Below are 25,672 nucleotides of genomic sequence, written 5' to 3'. Positions count from 1 at the left end.
AAACATTGGAGTGCATGTATCCTTTAAATCAGTGTTTTTGTATCCTTTCACTATTTGCAGATGACATGATAAACTGTACAGAAAATCCAAAAGACTCCACTAAAAAAATTGCTAAAACTGATACATAAATCCAATAAAATCACAGGGTACAAAACCAACACACAGAAATCTGTATTTCTATATAACAGTAAGGAAGCTGCAGAAAGAGAAATCAAGGAATCAGTCCCATTTCTGATTGTACCCAAAACCATAATATACTTAGGAATAAACCTAACCAAAGAGGTAAAAGATCTTTGCTCTGAAAACTATAAAACATTGTTGGTGAGAATGCAAGGTGGTAGAATACCTCTCTGGAAAACAGTATGGAGCTTCCTCAAAAAGTTGAAGGTAGAGCTGCCTTACAACCCAGCAACTGTACTATTAGGTATTTACCCCAAAGATACAAATGTAGTGAATGGAAAGGGTCATTTTTGATATGTGTGCACGCAAGGGGCACACACTGGAATGTCACTCATCCATCAGAACTAATGAAATCTTGCTATTTGCAATGATGTGAATGGAACTAGAGGGTATTATGCTAAGTGAAATAAGTCAGTCAGAGAAAGAAAAATATATGTGAAATTTAAGAAACAAAACAGGATCACAGGGGAAAGAAAGGAAAAATAAAGATGAAATCAGAGAGGGAGACAAACCATAAGAGACTCTTGATTGGTAGGTTCTTTTTCATTCTGCACTTTAAGTGTGTTATTACACACTTTTCTGGCCTGCAAGGTTTCTGCTGAGAAATTTGCTGATAGTATCATAGGACGGGGTGTATCCTTTATTTGATTGGTTGCTTTTCTCCAGCTGCTTTGCTAATTCATAATGTTTCTTGGTGTCCTTTGTGCAACTCATTTGCGATTCTTTAAGCTTCATGAACCTGGATGTCTGTTTATTTTCCCGGGATTAGGAAATTCTTTGATATTATTTCTTCAAATTAGCTTTCTATTTCTTTGTGTTTTTCTTACTTACAGGATCTCCATAATGTGTGTGTTGACTTGGTTGGTGTCAGATATGTCCTGTAGGCTTTCTTCAGCTTTATTTCTTTTTTCTTCTCTGACTGGATAATTTCGAATGATCTGCTTTTGAGTTCACGGATTTCTTTTCTGCTTAATTGAAACTCTTAGTTGAATTTTTCAGTTCAGTCATTATATTCTTCACACCAAAATTTCTTTGGTCCTTTTTTTATGGTTTTTATTTCTTTGTTGGACTTTTCATTTTGTTCATTTGTTGTTTTCCTAATTTTGTTTATTATCTCTCTGTGTTTTCTTGTGTCTTACTGAGCTTCTTTAAGATTATTTTGAATTCTTTGTTAGGCAGTTCATAGATCTTTGTATCCTTGTAGTCTGCTGTTGGAGCTTTTTTAGTTTGCTTGTTTCTGGTGTCATACTTCCATGATTTCTTTGTGATCCTGGTAACCTTGTTTGGTGTCTGTACGTGTAAAGAAATTGTCACTTCTTCCTATCTTCATGTTCTTGCTTTAGGAGGGAATGGCCAGAGTAGAGATTTTGTGGGGTAGGGTGGAGTCTCCCAAACCTTTTCTTTGGAAGCACCTCCTTAGTTCCTCTAGCTCTTTCCTGGGGGAATGTCTTAGAGTTGTATTCCTTCTTCCATCCTGTAGAGCCATGCTGGGTGCTGAGAACATAGCATGTGTTTAAGAGCACTCAGTCATTTTCCCCAGGGCAATGTCCTGAAATGCTAGGACTTTGTGTGCCAGCTCCCTTCTAAAGGAGGTATTTTATGATTTTGCTCCTTCTCCATAGCTGTAGAGTCGTGCCAGCTACCCTAAAGGTTATCTTTCTCTTTTCCCTGAAGCAGTGCACTTAGATTTTGGACCAGTGGGTACAAGCACCATTTTCCTCCCTCTTGAAAGCAAATCATTGTGTAGTAATTTACAGAGAAGTCTTTGCTTTCCCCATTGTTCTACTCCAGCCCTTTTCCTTTTCCTTCCCCAGCTTTGATAGAGAAGCTTTCTTATTATTTCCCCTTTGTAGCTGAAGTTTTTTCTTCGTTCATTGTTTTACTTAGAGTCTTTTTTTTTTTTAACAGATTTAAGGCTTTTCCCCCTTATCTCTGTAGGCTAGCAAATTAGAATACTCTGTAGGATGCTAAATTGGAACATCCTCGAATACTAGAATTAGTATCAAATGAATAAGGAATTTAGCTACAATTACATTTGTAGTTCTCTCCTCATCTTTAGCCTCTCTTTCTCTCTCTCTCTTTCACTCTTTTTCTTCCTGTCTTCCTTTCTGTTCTCATTCCCTATCATTGTTGAAATATAGTGACACAAGGTCTTAGTCCTCTTATGTTCAGTGAGGTGATTTGTAGCAGGAGGTTTTTTCAGGATATCTACCGTACCATATGGTTGGAAGTGGAAATCTTTTCCTGTAGTTTTAAATGTCATTTTTGTACTCCTACTGCCTGTGGCTTGCTTTTTTCAATTAGAAATATGCTACTTTAAAGCTTTTAAATACAACTGTTTAAATCTCTCATAATTTCAAAACATATAGTTTGCCTTTAGTGTTCTTCTTAAAAGCCTAGTTTTTCTAGTGCAAGTTGCAATTCTTGTGGAACAACCACCACTGCAGTGACATTGCTGAATGAAGAGTGGACTCTCTTGTCTTTTGCTTCAGGATTGAAGTAATCCCCACAGTACAAAGTTAAAATTTTCTCTTCTGAAGTGTTAGGATTCAGTATGTATCTCTGGAATGGATTACAACTTTCATAGAATTTAAATTGTTACATAAGCTTTTATTTTCTTCCTGTTGGCTTTTGTTCTGATTTGAAATTGAGCTTTATCCAAAAAAAAAAGGAAGAAGGAAAGAAACTGAACTTTATCTCTATAGTTCTGTGCCCAGTTCACTGTCATGTGTACATAGTATTCATGTTCCAGTGATTCCACTATGAGAATGACAGCTTTATGTTTCTGTTTACAATACTTTTTTATAGTTCTCCTTTAGGACCTTCTCATATGAGATATGATATCTATTCTTTCATTTGCTCCCAGAGCACCAGTATCACTGGTATTTTTTATGCAAACTCACAGATATTTTCATTTTATCCAAGATACCTTTAAGCTTCTGTCTTCTTTATTTCTTAATTCCATCCCCATTTGATTATCATAGTTATTTTCCACAGAGATTTCCAAATATAGGTTCTAACCAAAGATTTCTAGAGGACTCTAACTTACAGGTGTAATATCTGTAACACCTGTAGATACTAGCTCTCCCCTAGTGGATAGTGGAGCTCTGGTTGGACTGTGTGGTCTCGTATTACGTATGATATGTTTCGCTTGTTGTAGAATTCCCATGATGTTAAGTAGTTACTGCTTTCTAAGCTTTTGGACAAATGTATAATAAATATTAACGCTTTTCCAATCACCTTTATTCACTACCTAACTTGGCATGGTCAGTGGAACAGATTGTGTTATTTAAAATAAGCTACTCAACTTCTCTCTTACAGAATTCATGTATTTTACAGACTACTCATTGTTGAAACAGTAATGGCTTCTTGTTCTAGTCCTCTGATTAGTGACCAGTCACTGTAGAATATGTTCCTTCCATAGATGCTTAATCATTGTTTGAAGTACTCTGGGGGGTAGTGAAGGGGGGAGTAGCATGGGCTAGAAACGCTGATGTTTATTCAGTCAGATTAATTCTTTATATCTTAGGCCAGATAATTAATTTATGGAAAGTTTCTATAATTATGATTTGTTCTTACATCATCCAAATTGGTTGAAAGTGTTTTACATTAAAATCTGTAATCCTTACCCAGCTGAGAGAATTTGTCAGTTAGTTTCACCCTCTGGTACAAATAATTAGCCCCATGCTAACCATAAACATACTAAATATAAAGAATGTTTTGCCTTATTTTTATTTTTGTCAAAGAAGAGATCTATCCCTTAATTTTTTTAGAGGTAAAATAAGAAATAGTTATCTGATTTATATGATCATTTTTGTTCCTATCAGGTTTTCCCATATCTAGCATTGTTGATTCCCACCTACCCCGCTTTGGAAGTGGGATTAGGAAGCTGAGTGATTATGATTGTGTCTTCTGAAACTTTTAATTGTGTCTGGCATTTAAATATGGTTAATTAGATAGCAGATTTATGTCAAATTAATTCTTAAGCACTTTCTTAACCCAAATTTATGTGTTTGACCAAATGAATAGCAACAGATTTACCAAGATTTATCAAAAGCAAAAGCAAACCATTTAAACTATAAAAAGTTGGTGAGTAATTGACTAATAGAATAAGAGTTGTGTATATACTTTAAATGCAATAGTATTGAAAAACATTTGTACTTACAATTTTCATGCAAGGAATGTAATTTGCTAGACATTTGAAGAAATCAGTAAGTTGAAGTACACCTTTGGTGGCTACAGACTGACATGAGTCCATTCATTCATGTTCCTGACTGCATTAGAAGTTAGAACAATAAAATTGAGGAGAACTAACAGGCTTATAGAGGGTTTGAATTCATGGCCCTACCTCACACTTTAACACTGAAAATCATAAGCCTCTTAATTTTAGGAGTCAAGTCAGAATAGTTATTACAAGTAGAAAGGCAATTAGTTATAGATCAGGGTGATGCTTTAGTTAGTTTATAAATTTAATTTTGGAAGAACAGAGCTGGAAATTTTAGTATTTACTGTATTTCCTCTTATTTTTAAACCTAATTTTTCTTTGTGGAAAGAGTGGGGGTATTCCTTTTTAGGGGATATGCTTTTAAAGTTAAAGTATATGTTTTTAAAAACATCAATTGTTGGAGTATGTTTCTTAGAGTATGTTTAATTTCAAAGAGCTATTTTGATTTTGCTCATATGCCATATATTATTCAAAATCCAAAGGGATCAAAATGTTGGTTATATATCTGAATGGTTTCTTTGGGTTGTATTTGAAGTACATTTGGAAATTTTATGTTTATAGGTGAAATCTTTTAATTTTTATATGTGTTATTTATATCCATTGACTATAAGTAAGAACCTCAAAAATTTGTTTTCACTGCTTCTAAGTACATAAGCACCCTTATTTGTTCTAAAATTACATTTATTTCTGATAATAATTTTCTCATATTGTATTTCAATTTTAGGCTAAAAATCTTATAGAGAGATTTTTTAATCAACAAGTAGAAGTTCTAGGCAGACGTGCAGAGCCATTGCCTGAAATATACTATATTGAAGGTACTCTCCAAATGGTTTGGATTAATCGCTGCTTTCCAGGGTATGGAATGAATACCCTGAAACATCCAAAATGTCCTGAATGCTGTGGTATGTAATGAACTGTGATTTCATGGTTTATATTTATGAAAACTAACTTCTTTTCATGATGCCTAAGTGAATGCCTATTATTTATTTTTACTGTCATTTAGATATATCTCTAGCCTATTTGAAGCAGTGTTTGAAAAGGCTATGTGAATTTGAAGATCTAAAAGGAAAAAAGCTGGCTTGATTTCAGCCTTTGTAATAACATTACGGTAAAGGGATGGTAGCATTAGGCAGTTGTCTGGGAGGAAGTTCAAAGAATAGGTGTGTCACTTAGAGCTACTTACCCTAGGAGGAGCCTAGTGATGTTATTGTTTAGAATCAGTTATTGACGAGTTTACATTTGTATAGTCTAGAGGAGATATATTTTTACCTTTTTGTAAATTAAGCACAGGAATTGTTCTATTACTGATTGTTTTTTCTGACTTTTGATCCTAGCTCTAAGGAGTGTGAGCACTCTCTGGCTTTCATCTGTCTTTTCTGTTAACAGAGTTAAATTGATGTGTTTAGGATGAGTTAATTCATGGATTCAGTGTCTTTGAATTTCTGTTTTCAAAAGTTGAATGAGGCAGATAATCTTCAGTTTTATTTTATTTATTTTATTGTGTTCAGTTTGTAGTGTTCATTGATTCATTAGTTGCGCATAACAGCCAGTGCTCATCACCACATGTGCCCTCCTTAATACCCATCACCTGGCTGCCCCATCCCCCAACCTGCGCCCCCTCTAAATCTTGTTTTAAAGGCTTTCTGATATCAACGTCAATAAATTAGTACCATTGTCATTCAGTCTTCTCTGATGGTTCCTTTCCCCTCTCGTTCTACAATCTTAAATTAGATCAAAATACTTTTCATATAATAGAGCACTAAATATTCTTGCTTTGCTTTATTTAATTGGCTAGATTTCACTTTGGTGTTATTTTTTCCTTCAGTTCTGTCAGTATTTTAGTTTTTTTCTCTGGTTAGTTTTTGTTAAAGGATATGAAATTTGACAAAAATGTACTTGAAAACTTATCTTAGGAAATATGACACAGATGTAAACAAACAAAACACATATGCCAATTTTAACTATTTTCATGGTCTGTAATTATGTATATCACTTCAGAGCACAGATAATGATGAAGAAAGCCTGGAAAACCAAACAGTGAACCAGAACCTGGTAGTTTAACTGTCTATTAAATGAATTTATATTTTCACTTAATAAAGACCTAAGATAAACTAAAAAGTTTAATGTTTGTATCTCATTAATTCCAAAAATTTCGAAATAGTTAAGCATAGCTCTTTCAAATAAAATAACAGGATTCTCTGAGAAGCACAGAAATTTCATTACTAAAATTTTTGTGCATTTATAAAATTGTGGAGAATAATACAGTTACCAGATTTTCTTGTTTTACCATGTAATTGTAACGTTCGGTTTGTTATGCACTGTACTGTTTGATGAAGTTATTCATCAGTTATTTTACTCCTGACGACAGAGCCCATGGGGGAGTATATAATGAAACTTACAAGTCTCAAAAATATTTTCTGCCTACTATTTTGTTCTCCCAGAAACATGGTCTCTGCCCACCTCTGTCTGTTTAGAGACAGGAGAGATTCATCCTTGGAACAGTTAAGGAACAAGAGGTCTGCTAATCTGCAGGGAAGAGCGTGAAAAGGAGATAAATAATATTAAGGAAACTGAGTTACAGATGGCCTGGGTCACAGGGAATGTGGTTGAGATATTGCTTTGAAATGATGTTGGACTTGAGGTTGTCTTTGAAGGTGCAGGGGTAGTAGCATTTACTTTCCAGGGTAGGGCCTGAAGGAGTGTCAGGTTTCTGGGAGAGTTTTGCATAATTTGGGCTAGAGGAGGAGTAGAGAAGAGCTGCAGGCTTAGTGGGGTTTAGAGAGCAAAGTGGAATAGCTCAACTTTAATGTGGCAGCAGGAGCCACATCTTTTGAGTAGAGGACAGAAATAAATTTATTTTTTTAATTTTATGGGATAATTATCGTTGCTCAGTATACTTATTAACTAGAGATTTGCTAAATTTCATCTCACGCCATCATATGGTAAATATTTTAATTTAGAATTTTCTTTGTGCTGTTATTGTCTGTTAGACGAATGAAGTGAGACTGAGCTTGCTTTTTGAGCAGAAATCAGTTAAGTCTAATGTGACCATCATATACAGTGGTTTTTGTCTATCTTACACGGTGGTTTTTGTCTATCTTACAGGAGGCCATCACTCAATTTTTAGAGAACTTTTACTACCCAAAAAGACATTTAAATCATTCTTTGAATTGGAAGGCAGTATAAAATATTTGCCACTGGTTACAGGACAAAATTAACGTATTAAATGAGCTTCATTTGCGTATAAATGGACTACTAGAAGGAGCAAATAAAACCTAGGAGGTACTTTGTAAAGCCACTTACTTCCAAAATGAAAACACCATGAGTTTATGTTTAACAAAGGAGATTGGTCAGGACAGGAATGTTCATTATGTGAGAGAAGGTTATTTACTTTTTCAGCAGTAGGCGAAGTGAGTAGTGGTGTTGTCTTTTCTTTTGGATGTCTTATTTCACTCATGTAATTTTACTTGTCCATGACAGATAAAGATTACTTGCTTATAAACTAGTAGAGCCTTAACATTTCTACCTGTGTAGAATTTTTCTAATTTTTGTAACGTTTTAAATTAATTTTCACTGTGAAATACTTCTTTAATTTCACATTTAGCATTGCTTATTATATGCATGATTTTGTCAATCATTTTGGCCCTGAAAGAGAAGATTCTAATTAAATTGTGAATCATAGACGTCTCTTAATTTCATTAATTGTATCCTAAGCATAATACAAAACCAAAGACCAGCTAGAGTATTATACTGTTTTGTGATTATTTTTTTAAAACATAAGATTCTGAAATATTTCCTGGTAATTTCTGTAGTTTCTGTTATTTTTATATAACCCTGTATATCTTGTTTTTTATGTTTATTTTATGTTTATTTTATTCTTATCACCTCAAAAATAAACAAAAAAAAAGAACACCTGTATGTTAAATAACATTTTTGACATAATAATCACACTTCACCTTCTTTTTCTTCCTCTTTAAATTATTGCAGTAGTTTTAAAAGTCTAATATAACAGACTAATATAATATAATATAATAATATAATAAAAATACCCAGAGATTTTTGTCAAAATAAATCAATGTATGGGAAGCAGACATCTACATCTATAACAAGTTTTCTAGGTGATTCTAATACATGTGGAGGTTAGAGATTCCTAAGTGTTAGTGTGGGCATGGCAACAGCTGGTAAAGTGCTTTCCTGTTAGTGTTGGTCTGGTAATACCTCAGGGAAGTGCTTTAATAGTAGTAACATTGGTAAGGCAGTGCCTACATATAAAACTTCCCTTCGGGGCGCCTGGGTGGCTCAGTGGGTTAAGCCGCTGCCTTCGGCTCGGGTCATGATCTCAGGGTCCTGGGATCGAGCCCCACATCGGGCTCTCTGCTCAGCAGGGAGCCTGCTTCCCTTCCTCTCTCTCTGCCTGCCTCTCTGCCTACTTGTGATCTCTCGCTGTCAAATAAATAAATAAAATCTTAAAAAAAAAAAAAAAAAAACTTCCCTTCTACTAGTGAAACATTATTTTTCACGGACTTCTGAGGATTGATTGTGTAGTTTAGTAATAGTTTATGCAATGTTGTTAATTTCTGTTGCTTTCTTTATGCATAAGATTTGCTGTTGTACATTCAAATTTTGGGAATCCCAGGAAGGCTCAAGCAAGGAGATCTTTGATAGTGGTATAGTGTCTATGTGAGTGGTCAGAAATAACTAGGTTGCAGGTTAGAGTATTTAAACATCTTGAGATGATTTTGTTAAGTGATTTTAGTAATAAAGTCCTTATGTACTTTAATTATGCAGTGAAAGTGAATTGTTTAATAGATATAGTTGCTTCTAAAAGCGCTCTTAGACTCTGAAATTTATTCTGCTTAGACATGCAAACCCTCAACCTTTGTTTTAATTTTAAATCCAAAAACCAAGAAAAATAATGATTAAAAAGAAAAAACTGATATTGAGAAAACAGTTGAAGGCAAGAAATCTCACTGTATACACAGAGGGCGTTACAGTATGATAAAAGGATAAATCTACCAAAGATGATAAAATAATATAATATTGCTAAATTTGTGAATGCTTAATGAATAACATGTTTTAAATACAAAACCCAAAAATTGTCAGAGAAGTAAAACTGGAATGCCAAGCCATATAGAACAATGAAATTGGAACCAGTCAAAAATCACTTCCAGAGGTGTTATAGACATAATACATAAAGAAAAACTGTAAATATTTTAGAATATAATGTAGGAAAATATCATCATGTCTTTAGGATCAGAAAAACAATTTCTGAAAAAAAGCACAAAAAATCACTAATTTATTTTTTTTAAATCACTAATTTTAATAAATGATAATTTTTCTGCTAAATTAAGTATTTCTGTTTATCAGGACAGTGCAGAGAGATAAAAGATAATCCACAGAATGAGAAAATTTATTTGTAGTGGACATAACCAACAAAAGACTAGTACCCAGAGCATATAAATAAAGAACCTGTAAAAAAAAATTAAAAAAAATTTTTTTTAAATAGGAAAAGAAATTTAACAAGTTTACTTCACAAAAGATTAATTCCAGATGATCAATGGATATGTGAAAATAGGTTCAAACTTTATGTAACTAGAGAAATATGAACTAAGAACAGAATGAGATCCTACTGCCACAGCTGTGAAATTGGCAGAAAGTAAGCAGTTGTGACCAACTAGGTGTTGAAAAGGGTGCAGTGCCCCTGGGGAGCCGCTACGCCCTGCCTGCCTGAATGGAGATCCTGCCACTTTGGAACACAGCTTGGCAGTGCAATAAACGCGCAGTACACCCACTGCGTGACTGGCATTCAGCTCTTAGGGAAAGCTCATCTTTGTATATTTCGTAACAGCCCCAAACCAGAGGCAGCCCAAATGTCCATTAATGGTAAAGCATATGAAGAAACAGTGATCTGTTCATACAGTGGAACGCTTCACGAGAGTGGCAGTCAATGAGTGGGGATCACAAGCATTCGCATACATTTTATAAACGCAGCTCCTGGGAAGGAAGCTAACCACCACAGAATCTACAACTGAGGCATAGCTAACCACTGTTACAGAGATTCATTCATGAGACACAGCAGAGGAGTGTTGACTTCTGGAGAGATGGAAGGGAGTGTGATTCGTGGGGGCACAGGAGGAATTTTGGGAAGATGCCAGTTTTCTGTGTTACAGCCTACATTGTTTCTAGATTGGTTTCTATGGAAATATTTGTCATATTGTACATTTATATCTTGTTTTTTTCTCTCCATGGGTTATATTTCATTATAAAATGTGACAATATTAAATTTTTCCCTCAGCTTGAACACCATTGTTAAAAGCGCTGTGAAGAAAAAAAATTAAAATTGCAAGGAGTTTTTTTCTCTAATGATTCAAACTTATGATTTCTGTGTAGTGTCACTTGATCTTTGTCTTCATAAATTTATAATTTTAATAGAGCTATTAATGATGGTTCAGTGGGAATAATGAAATTATTATGAATTATTTTCTATTAAGTTATAGTTCTGTATTACTCTGCTGTCTCTGTACTAGTTTTATTTATTTGAAACAGCTAACAATAAAATTGTTTTAGCATTTTGTTTATGTTGACCTTTAGATTATTTTTTGTTTTTACTACTATGTTAAAGATGATTTATAATTACACTTAATCAACTTATATTTTTTCAGTGATTCCTTATACAAATTTACAGAAATGTGAGCACTACTTTTAGAAAGTGAGCATTTTGACTTGGATATTTTTTGGTGTGTTATTTTATTTCAGATTAAAGTTTTTACCCTATTTTAACCTCTCCAACAATAAAGGTGTGATTACAGACTTGTTGGAACTTCTTTCATTGGACTCGGAGCATCACTTCCCAAAGAGTAAAAAGCAGACCCTAAGGGCCAAGTAAAGCAAGGCCTGTGTTACTCACGTCACTGCATGCTCCGGGGGGCTCACACCCTCCCACTCGAGGCTCCTGAACCAAACAACATTCCACGAGGTTTTCTTCCCTTTTCTTTCCTTTCTTTCTCCCTCACTGCCCCCCACCACAGTTAAATTCTCTTTTGTGTCTTTCTCCCGAATTTATTTCTCTGTCTCTATTCCTATTACAATTATCTACTTTGAATTCCATTTTCTGTGTGTGCCTGAGACAATCATCTTCTCCTCCTAACTGCCATCCCTCGTCTCTTCAGTCCACACCTCACATTTCTCTCACTTGTACTTCTAAATTCCACATGCAATCCCTTCATTTCTTCACTTCCAAACCTGTGGTAATAAAACCCTGGCTTCAGAGAATAACTTGCTGTACCTTCAATGAGCCAATTCCTACTTAGCTTTCAGCAATTTATTACAATAATGGCATCATTTTATGCTTTATCCAACCAGAAATGTGTTAGAATCCCGTAATATGTATATGGTACTTATTATTACTAAGTGTAAGGCCCTAGGGATACATTGATGAATGACCTAAAAAGTTACTTCCTTGATGTTTAAATTCATCAGGTCAAACAACTCCTAAACAGAGAAGTGAATAAAATCATCACATGTGGTGATAGGCCCAGTGAAAAACATTCAACAAGGTGATGTGATATACTGTAGTTTATCAGTTGGGTCCAAACAGAAAATAGACGCCTACTCACTAGTATTTTGAATAGCATTTAATGAAAGTGCCATTGTTAGAGGTTTGGGCAGAGTGAAGGGGGGCAGTAAGGTATGTTGAGGCATCTAGGACTACAACAGCTTGAAACATTTTCCATCCCTAGTTTTGAAGGATAAAGAGGAGGAAGGAAGGTGCAGAAACTTATAAGGGCTGGTGCTGGAGAGATGGACTGCCTGGTGCAGGCTATGGGCATATGATGAGGCAGTCACTCCAGAGAACCCACAGCTAGCAAGAGGGGAACACATGCCCTGCACTGCAGTCCTCTAATGGAGCGTCTCTGGCCAGACGCAAAGGGAAGGGACCTGTGTGATGGAGTCTGTTGATGTCAGTTCTAAGAGAAGGGAGGGAAATGCACTAGGCTGTGGGTTCAAATGAGACTGACCATCAGGGAGAGTAAGTAGGGTTTGGACAGAGGACTGAAAGTCTACATTAATTGGACTTCAGGGAAGGCTTCACTCAAAAAGTGACTCTTGAGTTCAGCCCCGTGTGATAAGAAGCAGATCATGCAGAGATCTGTGAACTGAGTTTTCCTGCAGAGAGAAGACACATACAAAGGCCAGACTTAGCATGGCCTGCTTAAAAGGTACTATTGGCCATGGCCATAGAGAATGCGATAGGTTTAGTGTGTTTAAGAGGCACAAGAAAAAAAATTATGCATGGATTGTAAAAGCTTGAAGAAGATGAGAGGAATGAAGTGTGACTCTTATGTTTAAGCATAAGTGGGTGGTATAGCATCTCTCAGTTGGATTGTTTTATATTATGTAAAGTAGTACTGTATTATGTAAAGCAATCTGATTTCATTTCACAGAATGCCCAATTTCACAGGCCCGTTCATTGAGAAGTTCATGCTTTGCTCTGTGCTCACTTGTATTTGTATAGGTAGATATGTTTCTGAGCACTTCTTGTTTTGTTACAATACTTACTGATCTCTTCACCAATTAGTATAACTTAATGAGTTTTGATCTCTGATAAGGCAGGTCCTTTTGCATCATGAGGCCATTGCGCCTCCATTTAAATTTTTCAGTCAGTTTGTCAAGTTCTACAAAAATGGCTATTGGATTTTGATCATGACTTCACTGAATCTATAAATCTATTTGGGGAGAATGGCCACCCTACAGATATGTGTGTGTGTGCATACATGTGTGCTTATGGGTATGTTTATGAATCTTCATTTAAAAATCTTCCTTTACATCTTTAGTGAATGTGTCCCCATTGTAATTGTTCTCAGTTGTCTTACAAATATTTTGCTTCTTTTTATATCTAGGTGCTTGATAGTTTTAGAACTTTTTGTTTTGCTATAATAGTAGGCTTCAGGAAAGTTAGAAAAATGTACAAAGCTTTTTGGGATACCTTTCACCAAACTTATTGATGTAGACAATATTTTTATCCCCCCAAAATTCATAGGCTGAAACCTAATCTACAGGGGAGTGGTGTATCGTGGTAGGGCTTCTGGAAATTGACTTTCGTAGATGATGTAAGGTGAGGGTCCAGTGTTACTCACTTGCATATGGGTATTCAGTTTCTCAGAATCGTTTGTTAAAAAAGACTATACTTTACCCATGGAATGAACTTGGCTTTCTTGTTAAACATCAGTTTACCATGTATGGGAGGGTTTGTTTCTGGGATTGCTCTTCTTTTCCATTGGTCTTTGTGCCCATGTTTATGCCACACTGTTTTGGTAACTATAGCTTGGTGATAAGGTATTTTTTTAATTTGTTCCTTTTTTTTTTTTTTTTTAAAGAGAGATCAAGTAGGGAGAGGGGCTACGGGAGAGAATACCAAGCGGGCTCCACACCCAGTACAGAGCCCCGTGTTGAACCCAACACCGGGCTCCGTCCTAGGACTCTTGAGATCATGACCCAAACATAAATCAGGAGTCAGACACTTAACCAAATGAGCCACCCAGACACTCCAGCTTTGTAATAAGTTTTGAAATCAGGAAATGGGATTCCTCCAATTTCCCCTTTCTTTTTCAAGATTTTCTAGTTACTTGTAGATACTTGAGTTTCTGTATGGATTTTAGGATGATGTTTTGTTTTGTTCTGAAAAAAAAAAAAACTGACACAATTGGGGTTTTATTTGATAGGGATTGCATTGAATCTATAGATTAATTTGAGTAGTATTAGAATATTAACCTTAATGATATTAAGTCATCTAATCCAATAATACAGATCTTTCCAATAGTTTTTGTTTTCTTTAATTTCTTTCAGCAGTGTTGTGTAGTTGTCATTGTACAGATCTTTTACCTCCTTGCTTAAATTTGTCTCTGAACATTTTATTCTTTTTGATGATATTGTAAATGATTTTTAAAATTTCCTCTTGAATTGTTCATTGTTGGTTTTAGAAATGAGTGTATCGACTTAATATGGTGCAACTTTGCTAAATTTGTTTATTGGACTCATAGGGGTTATTTTTAGAGTCGTAAGATCATATCTATGTACAGAAATAATTTTATTTTTCACTTTCAGTTAGATTCCTTTTTTTTTTTCTTTTTCCTACCAGGTTACTGTGTCTAGAACTTCCAATATGTTGAGTATGAATGGCAAATGTAGACATCTGTGTTGATTTTGATCTTGGGGATGAAGCTTCAATCTTTCATAGTTGAATATGATGTTAGCTGTGCGTCTTTCATGTATGGCTTTCAACATATTTAGGAACTTTTCTTCCATTCATAGTTGATTATTTTTGTCATGAATGAGTGTTGACATTGGGAAGATGTTTTTTCTGTATCTGCTGAGAAGAGCATATGTTGGGGTTTTTTCTCCCTTTATTCTGTTAATTTGGTGTATTCCACTGATCAAATTTTCATACGTTGAATCATTCTTGCATTCTGGGAATAAAACGCACTTGGTCATAGTGTATAATCCTTTAATATGTTGCTGCATTTAGTTCCTTGTATTTCGTTGAGTATTTTTACATCTATACTCATAAGGGATATTGGACTGTATTTTTCTTGTGCTGTCTGATTTTGATATCAGGGTAATGGTAGTCTCTGGGGGTTTTCCTTCATCTGCAAACTTCTGGATGAGTTTGAAAAAAGAATAGGTGTTACTTCTTGTAAACTTTAGTAGATTTCACCAGGGAAGCTGTGTAATCCTGGGCTATTCCTTATGGGCAGGTTTTTGGTTATTGATCCAATATCTTACCAGTTATATATTCAGTTATAGATCTATTCAGATTTTTTATTTCTTTATGTGTCATTTTTAGTGGATCATGTGTTTCTAGAAATTTTCCCATTTCATCTAGGTTATTCAGTTTGTTGGTGTATAGTTATTCATATATAATTTATGTAATAAGTAAAATCAGTAGTAATGTTCCTACATTCACTAGTATTGTGATTTTAGTGTCTTGAGTCTTTTCTCACTTAGTCTTAGTCTGCATGAAGTTGTCAATTTTGTAGATCTTTTCAAAAGAACCAACTTTGGGTTTTGTTGATTTTTCCATATTGTATATATTATATGTAGTATATATATATATATGTATTATACTCACCTTTAAGCTTTATTATTTCCTTCATTCTGTTTGTGCTCAGTTTGTTCCACTTTTCCTAATACCTTAAGCTTGTTTATTAATTTGAGATCTTGCTTCTTTTTTGTTGTATGTGTTGGGGGGTATAAATGAAACTCTTAGTACATATTTTCCTGCATCCCATAAGTTTTGGTATATTGTATTTTTAATTTTATTTCTCTCATAGTATTTATTTCCTTTGTGTTTATTAATCAATACATTGATTGTTTAAGAATATATTGTTTGATTTCCAAATATTTGTGAATTTTCCACTGTTCATTCTTTATTCATTTCTAGCTTTACTCTCTTGGGATTAGAAAAGATACTTCAGTGATTTCAATCTTTTAAAATGTATTGACTTCTTTTTTTGTCGCCCAACTTATGGTCTGTCCTGGAGAATGTCCCATGTGCCTTTGATAAAAATGTTTATCTAGCTATTCTAGTGCAGGCTTCTGTGTATGTCTCTTAAGTCCTGTTGGTTTATAGTTTTGTTCAAGCCCTGTATTGATCTTTTGTTTGGTTGTTACTGTTTAAAGTGGGGTTTTCAAGTCATTATTTTGAATAACTCTTTTTCCTTTCAATTCTATTATTTTGCTGTATATATTTTGGGACTCTGTTGTTAGGTGTGATGCATATATGTTTATAATTGCTCTGTCTTGTTGATGAACTGAATTGTCCTTCATCAATATGTAATGTCTCATCCTTTTATTTTGTAACAGTTTTTGTCTGAAAGTCCATTTCGTCTGATAATTAGGTATCCACCCCAACTTTCTTTTGGTTCTTATTTGCATGTTGTAACTTTCTCTGTTTTTTTTTGTTTTGTTTTGTTTTGTTTTTTTGTTTTTTGTTTTGTTTTTTACTTTTAGCCTATCTGCATCTTAGGTCCATTTGAGGGTCTCATGGTTAACTGTAGTCACATCATTTTTTATTATCTGCTATGTGGTCTCTATCTTTTGATTAAAGAGGTTAATCCACTTATATTTAAATTTATTCCTTTTAAGGAAGGACCTCAGGTTTTTTATTATTTGTTTTCTGTGTTTCTTAAAACTTTTTTTTTTAAGATTTTATTTATTTATTTGACAGACAGAGATCACAAGTAGGCAGAGAGAGGAGGAAACAGGCTCCCTGCTGAGCAGATAGCCCAATGCGATGCAGGGCTCAATCCCAGGACTCTGGGATCATGACCTGAGCCGAAGGCAGAGTCTTTAACCCACTGAGCCACCCAGGCGCCCCTTCTTAAAACTTTTTTGTTCCTTTTTCTTCCATTCATACCTTCTTTTCTATTTAGTTGATTTATTATAGTGATACTTTTTGATTACCTTCTTATTTCCTTTGTATGTATAGCAAAACTATTTTCTCTGTGGTTATAATGGGGATGACATATGACAACCTAACTTTCTAACAGTCTAATGTTAACTGATACAAACTTAAATTTATTCAAATACAAAAGCTCTACATTCCCTTTAAATTATTTGTGTCCCAAATTATATCTTTAATATTGTGTGCCCCAAAACAGAAATTGTAATTATTTTTATGCATTTGTCTCCTAAATCCTTCGGAAAACAAAAATGTGGTTACAAATCTAAATAATAATACTAATACCCACATTTATACTCCTCATATATTTACCTTACCAAAGATCTTTAATAGTCACCTGGCTTTGACTTACTGTCTAGCATTCTCTCATTTCTACTGGGAGGACTCCCTTTTACATTTATTTTAGGGCAGGTATAGTGATCTTGAACTCCCTCAGCTTTTCTTTATCTGGGAATAGCTTAATTTTTCCCAGGTTTTTGAAGGGCATTACTACCAGGTATAGGATTTTTTTTCTTCAGCGTTTTAAGTATATCATGCCACTTTCTTCTGGCCTGCAAGGTTTCTGCTGAGAAATCAGCTGATAGTCCTATGTAGGATCTCGTGTACATGATAAGATGGGGCACCTGGGTGGCTCAGTTAATTACCAAGTTTCTGCCTTCAGCTCAGATCATGATCTCAGGGTCCTGGGATTGAGTCCCTCATCAGGCTCCCTGCTCAGCACAGAGTCTGCTGCTTCCTCTCCTCCTGCTCGTTCTTTCTCTCTCTCACTCACTCTCTCAAATAAATAATATCTTAAAAAAATATATTATTTCTCCCTCATTGGGTAGACCGTTCTTCTGTAAATATCGAATGGGTCAGTTTGGTTGTTAATGTTCTTTAAATTTCCTATATCCTTACTGACTTTCTGTCTATTATATTAATAATTTCAAGAAGGGTATTTACCTTTCTTACGAAAGTGAATGAAGTATGTATTTCTTTTTATATTCCTTTCAGGTTTTTTTTTTTTTTCACTTGAAGTTCTGCCATTTTGTGCATAAATGGTTAAGGGTATTATATCCTCCTGTTTATGTTAACACCCTTATCATCATAAAATCATCCTTATAATGGTCTTCCTCTGACTAGTAGTTTGCTTAATGTTAACATTGCCAAATAAGTAATAAAGATTTCTTTTTGTTAGTGTTAATAGGTTTTATCAGTCAAGGTTCCATCAGAGAAATAGAATCAGTAAAATATATACTACATATTTAGAGATTTATTGTAAGAAATTGGCTTATGTGATTTTGATAGCTAGCTAAACAATTTCAAAGTCCATAGGGTGGGCCTGCTGGAAGGGGAGCCTCAGTTCTGCTCCTAGGCCTTTTAACTGAGTAGATCAGTCCCATCAGGGTATCTCCTTTAATAAAGTCAACTGATTATAAATGTTAACCACATCTACACAATACCTTCACAGCAATGCCAAGATTAGCATTTGACTGAATAACTAGCAGGTATTACTTAGCCAAGTTGATACATAAAACTGACCTGTACGGGGCGCCTGGGTGGCTCAGTGGGTTAAGCTGCTGCCTTCGGCTAGGGTCATGATCTCAGGGTCCTGGGATCGAGTCCTGCATTGGGCTCTCTGCTCAGCAGGGAGCCTGCTTCCCTCTCTCTGTCTTCCTGCCTCTCTGCCTACTTGTGATCTCTCTTTGTCAAATAAATAAATAAAATACTTAAAAAAAAAAACTGACCTGTACACATGCTATGCTATATCGTTTACTATTTCCTTACTTTAAATTTGTCTTTGTATTTAAGATGTATTTAGTTTGGCAACATAAAATTTGATTCTGCTTTTAAAAAAAAAATCTAATCTGACAATATCTTTTAATTGGGATCTTTAAACCCAGCTTAATGTGACAGTTGATATTGTTAGGTTTAAGCGTATCATCTCACTGTTTTCTATTTCCCATCCTATTTTCCCCTTTTTTCTCTAGTTTCTTCATTTGATTAAATCAACTGAATATAGTTTATGATTGCATTAATCTTGCTGTTCACTTATTAAGTACAAGTCTGTGTTTTTATTTTAGTGGTTACTTTAGGCTTGTAGTGTATACCATCGCCTCTTCACACTTACTCATCTTGTCTCTGGCAATGTTTCATAGACCATTAATCTTACCCCATCTACTTTTTCATCTCACACATCTTAGTTTTGACCTCCAAAAAACGCTTTTTATATCTTCCATATATTAAGATTTGAACTTACTGGAATACTGTTACATTAATTATTTTAATGTTGTTTTCTGCTAGTCCTCACTGATTATTCAGAGGAGATGGCAGTTTATTTTTCTTTTTATTATTAGTCATATTTTCTTGCCTCTCATATAGTTGATTTTTCACTGAACGCCAGACATTATGTATGTCTTGTTGCTTATTGAATATTTCTGTATTTCTCTATTTTGTGTGTGTATCTGTGTGTGTGTGTGTGTGTGTGAATTTTGCCCTGGCACACACAGATAAGTTGTTTGGCAACAGTCTAAGCATTTCTGATCTTGCTTTTAAGGTTTATTAGGCTGAACCAGAGTTCAGTCTAGGCTGATTATTCCCTGCTATTGCAATAATTTTATCTTGACTCTGGCCATATGCCTCTCATTCATGAGGATTTGCATACTGACTCATGGTAATATGCACTAAAACCAGCCCAGCATCAGCACTGGGGACTATTACATTATAGTATGGCAATGGAATTTAAAAGCTTATGTCCTAAGAAGACAATGGAATGCTATGTGTTTTATGACCAGCCTCAGGAGTCACCTTGTGTCACTTTTGCCATACTCACAAAGGTCTACTCAAGTTCAAAGGGAGGTGACACAGACTACTGCTCAATGAGGTTGCAATCTGAGAATGTTTCGGATGGGATATATGGTGTTTGCCACCTTTGGAAAAGTCCTTTGTATTTCCATATACATTTCAGAATCAGCGTGGCCAATTTATGTTTTCAGTAAGCCTGATAGAATGATGACTTGGAGAGAATGTGGCTTTGTATTCATGAGCTGTTTTATTTTTTCATCTTTATCGTGTTACAATTGATAAAATTATATATAGGATATACAGCTTGATATTTTGATATATGTATACATTGTGAAATAATTGCCACAAGCTAATTAACATATCCATCACCTCCCATTATCTCACATAGGTACCATTCATGTGTGTGGTGAGATCGCTTACTATCTACCCCTTAAGTAAATTTCAAGTATACAGTATTATTTATTATAGCTACATTGCTATATTTTGATCTCTAGAAATTAATTCATCCTGTGTAACTGAAACTATATTATCTCCTCATTTCTCCCTCTTATCAGCCCCTGGCAACCACCTTTCTACCATTGGCTCCTTTGAGTTTGACTGTTTTAGATTGTGCATGTAAGTGAAATCACGCAGTATTTGTCTTGCTGTGTTTGCTTTATTTCACTTAGCATAATGTCTTCCAGGTTCAGCCATGTTGACACAAATGGTAGAATTTCCTTCTTTCTTAAGGCTGAATAATATTCCATTGTATATATAAATCACATTTTCTTTATTCATTTATTCATGGATAGGCATTTAGGTTATTTCCATATTTTGACTAAATATTTACAAACCATGTGTCTCATATGGACTTAATCCCCAAAATATGTAAGGAATCTCCTACAACTCAATAGCATAAAATAAGTAATCCAATTAAAAAACAGGCAAATGACCAGAATAGACATTTCTCCAGAAGACATGCCAATGGCCCACAGGTATATGGAAAGGTACGCAAAATCACTAATCACCAGGGAAATGAAAATCAAAACCACAATGAGATATCATCATATTGTTGTCAATAAGACAAGAAGTGAAGAGATAAGTGTTGGGGAGGATGTGAAAAATAGACTCTTGCATACCCTTGGTGGAAATGTAAATTGCTATGGCTATTATAGAAACCAGTGTGGAGGTATCTCTGTTTCTCTAGGGCTTCTTAAATTTCTCATCAGTATTTTGTCATTTTTGATGAGAATGCCTTACATATTTTTACTCTATTTTAAATTGGTTTTTAAAATTGTTTTCAATTGCTGATTGTTAAAAAAAATTATTTTATATGTAGGATTTACTTCCTGTGATCTACTAAACTTAGTTATTGCAAATAGTTTGTGGACCCCTCTGATCTGCTATGTAAACAATCATATGGGTTAGCAAATAAAGTATTACTTATTCCTGTCAATATTTGTACCCCCTATTTCTAGTTTCTTGTTGCAGGGGCCTTGAGTAAATATTTAATATAAATTATGAAAAGAAATATGCTTATCTTGTTTCTAATCTTAGAAGATATACAATATTTCACCTTGAAGTATAATGCTAACTGTAGTGTTTGGTTTTTACATGTTCTTTATCAGATTAAGAAATTCCTATTTATTATTAGTTTTTGAGCTGTTTTATTATGGATGAGAGTTGGATTTTGTCAGCTGTTTTTCCACATTTATTAAAACAAGAAAGTATATTTAATCTTTAAAAATATGTATTGAATTTTACATTCCTTGGACAAACTCCACTTCATCATTACATGTTGTTGAATTTAATGTGCTATTATTTTAAGGAATTGTATATTATATTACGCATTTTATTATAATTTCTTTCTCAGTTTTAGCAATCATGAATAGGCCAGCCACTAAAAACAAATTGGCAGTGTTCTTTCTTACTTCATATTCTGAAAAATCATATATATATGATACATATATAATGTATATATGTGTGTATATATGATACATATATATTTATATATATGTGTATATATGATACATATGTTCATGTGTATGTATGTGTGTGTATATATATAAAGGAAAATACTATTAATCTATAGATAGATAAGAAGGAAAAATACTGTTAATATGCATATTAATAGTTTTTTTCCTCAAGTATTTCACAGAATTTACCAATGAAACTGTTTGGGCTAGGAGCTTTATTTGTGGGGAATATATGCATTTATTTTGAGAGAGAGAATGCAATGAGTGGGTGGGAGGGTAGAGGGAGAAAGGATCTCAAACAGGCTCCAGGCCCAGCATAGGGAGTGATGGAGGACGCAGTCTCATGACCTGAGGTCATGGCCTGAGCTCAGATCAAGAGTTGGACACTTAACTGAGCCACCTGGGCACCTCGGGAAAATATTTTTTAATCAACTTTATTAAGGTGTCATAAATGCACACATTTTAATTTTAGCGTAAACATTTTAATTGCACAGTTCAGTGAGTTCTGACATATCTACTCATTGATTTAACCAATACCACTATAAAGATACAGAAATTTCTTTTCCCCAAATTGTTCCCTTTCACCGCTTCATAATCACTCACAGCTACTTAGTAAGTATAACTGTTTATCCATTCAACTCGTCATAGGCATTTGGGTTGTTTCTAGTTTTGGCTATTGTGAATAAGCATGCATGAACATTTCTTTGTGAGTTTTTGTGTGGAGTTATATATTGTTTTCTCTTGGGTAAAATTACGTGAGAGTTAAGGTGTAGGGTAACATGGCAAGGTATGTGTGAACTGTTAAGAAACGCCCATGTTTATAGAGTACTGGTTGGACGGTTTTCATCCATGGATGATCTCAGCAATGTATGAGATTTCCACTTGCTGCACATTCTTACAATCTTGATACTGTCCATGTTTTTAGGTTTTATCCGTCTCAGAGTACAGTGCTATCTCATTTGCAGTACAATTTACGTTACTGTACAATAGGTGATACCGAGTATCATCTTATGTTCTCTGTGAGCTCTCATACATATTCTTTTGTGAATTGTTGTTCAGATATTTTCCTCTACCCTTTTTATCAGGTTATTTTTCTTCTAAACATAGACTTATAAAGATTTATTTATATTTTGTGGAAATAAGTCTGTGTGTATTCTCTGTCAACTTTCTGAATGGTATCTTTCAAATATGAGAAGTTATAATTTTGATAAAACTAAGTTTCTCAATTTTTTTCTTAATGGCCCAAAGGTACTGTGTTTATCCAGGAAATTTCTGTTTATCCCAGATTCATAAAGCATTTTTCCTATATTCTTCTAGAAATACTAACTTTGTCTAATGTGGTCTTGCTAAACACAGTTACTGTGCTGAGTTTTGTGTTTTGTTTTGTTTTTTTAATTTTGGGGATTTTTTTTTATACCTAATCATGTCACATAGGAATAAGGGCAGTCTCACTTTTTTTATTACTTGCCATCTCCCATTGCCCCATTTGTCTGCCTCACATGTTCAGAAAAGGGCTCAACAGAGTGGTGAGAGTTGGCATCTTTTTCCTCTATCCCTTGTCACAACCCACAGGCTTTCCCATTAGGTGTGACACTAGTTGGAGGCTTTTCAGAGGTACCATTGATTGATGAAGGAGATTGTCTTCTATTCCTTGTTTATTTTTATTCTTTGACTGTGAATGAGATTGAATTTTGTCATTTTTTTACACACTATTGAGATAATCATGTATTTTTATCTGTTATATTTTATGATGCATTGATGGATACACAGATGTTGAACTGACCTTATATAAGTTAATGGAATATAAACTACATGTGACCATCATTTATAATTTCTATATATCACCAGATTTTATGTGCTAACAGTTATGGATTTTTATATCTATTCCTGAGGGACTTCAGTCTGTAGTTTTGAGAATATTTATAAAATTTTAGTATTAGGGTGCTGCTATTTAAAAAATGAATCGCAATCATTCCCTCTTCTTGTTTTTTCTAAATAGTTTGTGTAAAATTTATATGATTTTCTCCTCAGGTGTTTAATTCTTTTTGAAGCTATTTGTACCCACATGTTTATTTTTGTTTGGTTTTGCTTTTGGGGGAAAGGTGTGTGTGGGGCAGAGAATTATTATGGCTATTTGGAAATGAATCTCTTTTTTATAATGGTATATTTCAAACATCTAGAAATATAGAGAATGATACTGTAAACAACTATGCACATATATCATTCCAGTGAATAAACAAATATGTCATCTATTCAATTTATATTGGCACTTCATATTCTAAGATTTAAAGCAATTTAAATACAAAACAGCTGAAACCTCCTATATATTAGGTTTTCACAGTCCATTGTCTTTCCTTTATGCTCAGATATATCTGTTATCAGAATTTGGTTATTTTTTATTCCAATTCAGGATGTTTGTCTTCTAACTTTTTTATTACGGTAATCAATAATGACAGATAGCATTGATTTGCGTGAATACACATTGTCTTCTTTAACTTCTGTAATTTGCTTTGTTTGGGCTCAACATTGACTTAGGATTAACTTCTCATTTTGAAATTATACAGTTTAATGACTTGGACATGCATATATTCATGAAACTACCACCACAATCAAGAAAAGGATCTTTGCTACAATACTGTATTTTGCTTATGCCATTTTATGATTGATAGTACTTCCACATCCTTTCCCAAATACTTAATATGCTTTGTGTCACTATATATTAGCCTGCATTTTTATAACTTTCTGTAAGTGGAGTCATGCAGTATATAATGTTTGAATACTTTCACTCAGCAGAATGGTTTTGAGATTCACCAGTGTTATTGCATGTATTAATAGTTTGTTGTTTATTGCTGGGTAGTGTCCCGTTGTATGGATATACCACATTCTGTTTATCCATTCACCTGATGATGGACATTTGGGTTGTTTCCAGTTTTAGGCCATTACAAATAAAGCTGCTATGAACATTCCTGTACAAGTCTTTGTGTGGACATATGTTTTCAGTTCTCCTGGGAAAATACCTATGACTGCGATTGCTGGGTCATACGGTAAGTGTATGTTTAACTTTATAAAAAAAAAAAAGCCAAATTATTTTCTTAGGGCTGTACAATTTCATATTCTACCAGCAAAGTTGGGGAGTTCTAGTTATTTAATTCCAAATACTTCCCAGAGCATAGTATGGTCACTCTTTTTAATTTAAGCACTTTTAGTGTGTGTGTATGTAGTAGTATCTCATTGTGGTTTTAATTTTAAAATTTCCTTTTAAAAAGATATTTTCAAGTTCCTATTGGACATTGGTATTTCATTTACACAATATCTGTTTAAATATCTTTCTCATTATTTAAGTGGTTCTTTGTCTTACTGAGTTGTAAGAGTTCTTAATATAATATAGACAAAAGTCACTTTCCAATATACAGGTTTTCCCTACCATCTGAAATTTCACTTTATGCCACTTTGCTTTTATGAAAGACGTACCTTAGAATAGGTTTTCTTTACCTAGAGAAGGTTCAAGAGGATTTCCTCTTCCATGAAGTGGTAGTTGCTTCTTTGCTTTGCACCATTTCAGCTTCCAAAGTGTTTCCCAGGTGTGCTCTGCTTTCAGATAGTGAGGGGAACTTGTATGTGCGTGAATGTATTCTCCCAGACTGGCCTGCTTTTTTGTTTTGAGAGAAAAACACTGAAATCCAATTTACTAATTTTTTATCCTGAGGTCTTTTGTTTTTGTATTCTAATAAACCTTTACATATTCTACGATGACAAAGATTTTCCCCTGTGCTTTTCATTTAGTACTTTTGGGTTGTACATTTAAGTCTGTGGTCCATTTGAATTAACATGTCTCTTTGGTACAAAGTAAGGTTGATGATCATTTTTTGGTTATCAAACAGATATCCTGTCCTGGTGATCTAGCATGACTTCTTGAAACACTTCTCTCTCTCCATTAGAATTTCCTATACCTCTTGTTGAAATTCAGTGGACTATCCTCATGTAGGCTTGATTTTGCGCCATCCATTCATATCTTTTATTTCAGGAATACAACAGTGTTGATTCCTAAAGCTTCATGGTAAATGTTAC

At 34.3% G+C, this 25,672-nt stretch overlaps 1 protein-coding gene across 1 annotated transcript in view; it reads left to right on the top strand.

Moving 5' to 3' along the window:
- Positions 1–25,672, top strand: part of ZPBP (zona pellucida binding protein) — a 104,989-nt gene that overhangs the window by 64,601 nt on the left and 14,716 nt on the right. The window contains exon 7 of the mRNA XM_032305606.1: positions 5,130–5,307. Coding sequence (XP_032161497.1) covers positions 5,130–5,307 — 178 coding nt within the window. The remainder of the gene's footprint in view (positions 1–5,129; positions 5,308–25,672) is intronic.

Source organism: Mustela erminea, chromosome 11 (genome assembly GCF_009829155.1).
Source record: "Mustela erminea isolate mMusErm1 chromosome 11, mMusErm1.Pri, whole genome shotgun sequence".
Lineage (NCBI taxonomy): Eukaryota > Metazoa > Chordata > Mammalia > Carnivora > Mustelidae > Mustela > Mustela erminea.
The sequence above is the reverse complement of the archived record's forward strand: the minus strand, read 5'-3'. Positions and strand labels throughout refer to the sequence as shown.